The sequence below is a fragment of the Silurus aristotelis genome, assembly GCF_946808225.1.
Source record: "Silurus aristotelis genome assembly, chromosome: 5".
In the NCBI taxonomy this organism is placed as follows: domain Eukaryota; kingdom Metazoa; phylum Chordata; class Actinopteri; order Siluriformes; family Siluridae; genus Silurus; species Silurus aristotelis.
In genome coordinates, this window is record NC_139578.1 from 29,704,850 (window position 1) to 29,710,126 (window position 5,277).

General features: G+C 45.0%; 1 protein-coding gene across 1 annotated transcript; it reads right to left on the reverse strand.

Annotated features, from left to right (window-relative positions):
• Positions 1 to 793: 793 nt before the first annotated feature.
• LOC310725846 (uncharacterized protein) lies at positions 794 to 2,736 on the reverse strand. Its single transcript, XM_083540926.1, has one exon. The coding sequence runs from the start codon at positions 2,698 to 2,700 to the stop codon at positions 1,117 to 1,119; it is 1,584 nt and encodes a 527-aa protein (XP_083397052.1). The 5' UTR covers positions 2,701 to 2,736; the 3' UTR covers positions 794 to 1,116.
• Positions 2,737 to 5,277: the final 2,541 nt, after the last annotated feature.

Consider the following 5,277-nt stretch of genomic DNA (forward strand, 5'->3'; position numbering starts at 1 on the left):
GGCGAAAGCTAATAAAAAGGCATATGAGGAGCTGTATGAGAAGTTGGACACTAAGGAAGGGGAAAAGGATTTATTCCGATTGGCCAGGCAAAGGGAAAGTTTAGACTTAATACTTAAAAATACATTTTCAAAGAAAGCTAGACATTGTGAGGAGGTCGGCCAACCCCAAAGCTAGCTAACTTGTCTCAGCCTGAGAAAGGGTTTGTTCTCCACTTCCACACCAGTGAATACAAGCCGTACCACGGGATTACAGCCTCTGAGGAGCAGTGCAAATTATGAGTCTGCATCTCTGGTAAGTAAGTTGCATTTTATTTAAATTTTTAAGGTTTTTTACAAATATTGATTCTGAACTGCTCCAGATGATGTTGGTGCACAGTCGAGGTTGTAGTGTAGAGGTTTGGAGTCTTAACTGGGTTTCTTGCTTTAGTAAAATGGTTTTCACCCTACATATGTGAAATGCCTCTCTCTCTCTGCCACGGGTTGTTATATTGCATTTTTGTATTGTATTGATGGTTTCTATATTTGCGATGTAATAGTGGAGGTTAAGATTAAGAGGTGGCTTAAGTCGGGTACATCCCCACTGAAGGCCCAGGTACCAAATGAACGGCCAGCCACTGATGGAGACGGATGACCCGCTGTGGCGACCCCTAATGGGAGCAGCCGAAAGAAGAAGAAAAGGAGAAGAAGAAGAATTTGTTTTCTGATTTGTTTTGTTTGTGGATTAGTTATTTTGTTTTTTTTATTTGTTATTTTGTTTTTTGATTTGTTGTTTTGTTTTTGGATTTGTTAGTCAGTTTTCTGATTTGTTATTTCGTTTTCTGATTTGTTATTTCGTTTTCTGATTTGTTATTTTGCTTTTGGATTTTCTTTTCTGTTTTGGATTTGTTAATTCGTTTTCGGTTTTCTGTTTTGAACTTCTCAGCCACTTTCCAGTCTCCAGAAACAGATCCGAATAACAGGTGTTCCGCAAATTTTCCCACATGACATCAGACATGACAGGACATCTTGCTTCTTTTTCTTCAAATATATCTTCTTCTTCTTCTTTTGTTATTATTACTGTTATAATAATAATTATTGCTGTATACTGGAATACTATGAAGAAGAAGAACCTGTAAGTTAAACAGTGAGGACAACTGTCCCGTTTGAGCACTGAAACAATTTAAACCACGGTAATGCTATAGTATATTTTAAAGCTTTGCCATCTTCCTGGTCAAGATACATATCAAGCTTTAAATCTGTACACTTCATGAGCTTGCACCTAACAACGACAACACCGTCAGCTTCCTGGAGACTGCACCGTGTCCCAGAGTTGGAGCTGACAGCCTGTTTCAGGATATGTTGTGTCTCGGAGATGGATGTGTTCATGCAGACCAGTTGCTCCTTGTTTATGGTGGTCAGACTCATTCCCAGGAGACTTTGTGGATTAGTGCAAAACACCTGGCTCAGGTCCTCGACCGTCCTGCTGTAGTAACTCAACCAGTCGTGAAAATAGGTCAGATCACAATCGCAGCGCCATGGATTACCATGGAGTTTCAATAAACACTGGAAGTCTAACGGCTCGAAAATGTCGTTTGGCAGATTCTCTAGTCGGTTCCTGGCCAAGTTAAGGCGCATCATGCTTGTTTGGTTTGTGAAAAGGTCTGCTTCTAGTGAGGTCAGCTCGTTCTCCTGCAGATTGATGACTTTTATCTGGAGCAGCCCCCTGAAAGTGGTGCTTGCTAATTCCTGAAGCAAATTCTTTGATAAATCCAGATGAGTCAAGGAGGAAAGGTTGTGGAAAAGTTTAATAGGGAGAAAAGACAGCAGGTTTTCAGACAAGTCCAGATGAGTGATGTTGTGAAGATCTGTAAATGCTTTAGGACTTAGATGGACAATGGAGTTCCCCCTAAGCGTTAGCTTCTTTAGACTGGAAGGGAATAATCCATTGCTCAGCATTGTTATTTTATTATTTAGGAGATTCAGTTCCTCCAAGTTGTTCAGATAGCTGAAAATGCCTGGAGATACTTTGGAGATCTGATTTCCCTGCAGCGACAGGGTTTGCAGCTGAGGGTTTCCATGGAAGGTGTCCATGTGCAAATCAGTGATCTGGTTCAAACTCAAATCCAGCTTCTTCAACTTATTTAGCTTCCCCATGTGTATTGTGGAGAGGTTGTTAGAGGACAGATTGAGCTCTTGGAGGTTGAAGAGTGTGTGAAACAGAGCCTTGTGAAGATCCTGGAGCAAGTTTGCTCTCAGTTGAAGCACCTCAAGCTTCTCAAGGGAGTCGAAAATGCTTGGCGCTATAATTCTCAGCTTGTTGCTGTTGAGCAGCAGCTTGGTCAGCTTGTGCAACTTGCTAAAGGTCCCAGCTTCCAAGGACAAAAAGGGACTTCCACTAATCTCCAGCTCCTGTAGGTTTCCCAGACCTTCGAAAGCATCATGGGAGACGTTTCTCACCGGGTTATTTAGGAATACAAGCTTGGTCAGGTTTCCCAGATGCTTTTGACTGATGATCTGTCTCAGATCAGATGCTAACACAATCAGAGCTGTTGCCTGGCTGGGAATTTCCACTGGCAATGTCTTCATCTTTGTATCTGAGCAAATGACAGTTGTAGCAGAGAAACACTGGCATGGAAATGGACAGGAAGGAGTGATAATGCTCAGGACAGCATGTCTGCAGAGCTGAAGCAGGAGAAGTTCGACTACATCGAAGATTTTCATTTTCTCCTAGGAAAACAACAAGTTTAATCATTATACTTGTGTTTTTGCTAAGTGTAAAAAAAATTTATTTGCAGTTTTTATTTAGGGACATTCTAAAACGCTTAATGTGAAAAAAACATTCATTGTGAAAAAAACACATTCATCATCATCATCTTCTCCCGCTTATCCGTAATTCGGGTCGCGGGGGCAGCAGTCTAAGCAGATTCCCCAGACACTTCTCCGTGTCCAGGGATCGGGCTGTCAAGGCCCCCGCCTTCGACTGCTGCCCAATCCTCTCAGCACCGGTCCCTTACGGTCCCTCCTGCAGGTGGTGAGCCCATGGGAAGGCTGCCTCACATCGCTCCGACGTCACGGTCCTTGATTTATTTTTCTCGTAAGGGTCCCCTGGAGCATAGAGGGTTAAGGGCCTTGCTCAAGGGCCCAAGAGTGGCAGCTTGGCGATACCGGTTTTTTTTTAAACACAACGTAAATACATAATAATGCTTCATTATTCATGTGTTAGCTGAGTTTGATCTTTTATAAATGCTGTCTTATCGCATTAAGCGTTTTTCACATTAACCATTTTGGAATGTCTCTTTGGTTAGCAGGTACAGAATTAGCCTTACGTTGTGTTCTTTTATGAGAAAACATTCAATGATAAAGCAAAGCTACTGTTCCAATTCTCAAAAAAATCCTGCTTTCCAAAAGCATGTTCTGCACTGGTGTAGAAGTAAATGCTGTAGCAAATTTTCACGGTCTTATTTATTAACAAACAGCACTTTATCTTTTTTTTTTTTTTTTTTTGCCATTTCTAGTTACAAATTATTCAAGTGAAACAAGTTAGTTTCCTTTCAGGAACTCAAGCTGCATCGCAACATTGTCCACGCTCTGAATAACGTGTGTAATCTGTCCAATGAAAGATGTGGCATCACTAACAGGGTAATCTGTTCTCAGAGACACTAAAGAAACCGCTAAGGATGTTAGTCAGCCTATGGCAGCCCTAGCCTCGACCGAGAGGCATATATGACTCACCTTGTCAGAGCTCTTCAACATGTTCTGGGAAGTTATGAGGATTTCACCAGGAAATGGCATGCTGCACCGCATAATACGGTGCCCACCCGACCCCGGCACCCCCAAGGGCCTGGCATGGCCAGCTCCAGCAAGCACCCTCCTCAGGTTCCGCCTGGCTTCGTAGCGGACCAGGAGAGCTACCCGAAAGTAAACATTTTCCTGAGGAAGGAGGCCATCGATGTGGTCCCTCCATCAGACAGAGATACCAGGTTCTACAGCCGGTACTTTATATTTCCCAAAAAGGACGGTGGGTTGTGTCCTATACCGAACCACTGACTTATGAGACTCAAAATGCTGACCCTTAAGCAAGTCATGACCCAGATCAGATCCACTGGTTTGTCACTGACCTAAAAGATGCATACTTTCATGTATCCATCCTCCCTTCGTACAGGAAGTTCCTGAGGTTCGCTTTTGGGGCCGAAGCTTACCAATAGCAGGTTCTTCCGTTGTGACCCGGATGCGACCCAGAGTGCCTGCCTGGGACTTGGCAGTTGTGTTGGCGGCTTTTTCCAAGCCCCCCTTCGAGCCCTTGGCCGAAGTGGCCCTTAGGTACCTGTCGGTCAAGACCGCCTTTCTCTTGGCGCTCTCCTCCCTGAAGAGTTACAGGAATTCTGCCCCCGGCAAGGAGAAGAAGAACCGACTGTGTCCCGTGCGAGCACAGGACACAGGACAAGTCCATTGAGGAAGTCGGAGCAGCTGTTCGTCTGCTATGGCCCTAATAGAAAAGGTTTTCTGGCCAATAAGCAGACGTTAAGCAGGTGGGTAGTGGATGCCATTCTTTCAGCTTACGAGTCCTTGGCCTTCCCGCTCCACCCGGGGTCAGGGCTCACTCCACCCGGAGTGTGGCAGCCTCTACGGCCTGGTCCACTGGAGTGTCACTCCAGGACATTTGCGACACTGCAGGCTGGTCCACCCTGCTGACCTTTTTTGGGTTTTATGGGCTCCTCTGTCCTGCGTGCAGGTGCCAAGGCCCTCACACATTAGGCTGGGTCTGGTCAGTGTGGCATGATTGGACACTCGTTCCCAAAGCGTTACGACGCAGCTCGAAGTTCCCGAATGGGGAACGTCTCTAGGTTACGCATGCAATCCTAGTTCCCAGAGGGAACGAGACGCTGCGTTTCCGTGCCACATTCCCTGCATCCCTGCCACACGTGGTTCAGAGCGTGGACAACACAGGGGCATTCCCAAAACGTTACAATGCAGCGTCTCGTTTCCTCTGGGAAACAAAGGTTACATACGTAACCTAGAGACGTTCCAGCTCGATAAAGATCGACTTTACATGTGTTCTAAGGATGAAGCCAATGCGATTAGCATCTCGATGCGTAGGCAAAAAAAAACGCTACATTAAAGAATCAGCACATTCCGACTTCTAACCCATGGCCCTTTCACAGCTCTACCGCTGCTATGTTAATCTGTACTCTATGTGACTCTCACGACATGCCTCGGTCTCCGTAGTGTTGTGATACATCATATTTACATAGCAGCAGCGGTGCTGAGAGAAACGATCTACATATCAAATACTGGTCA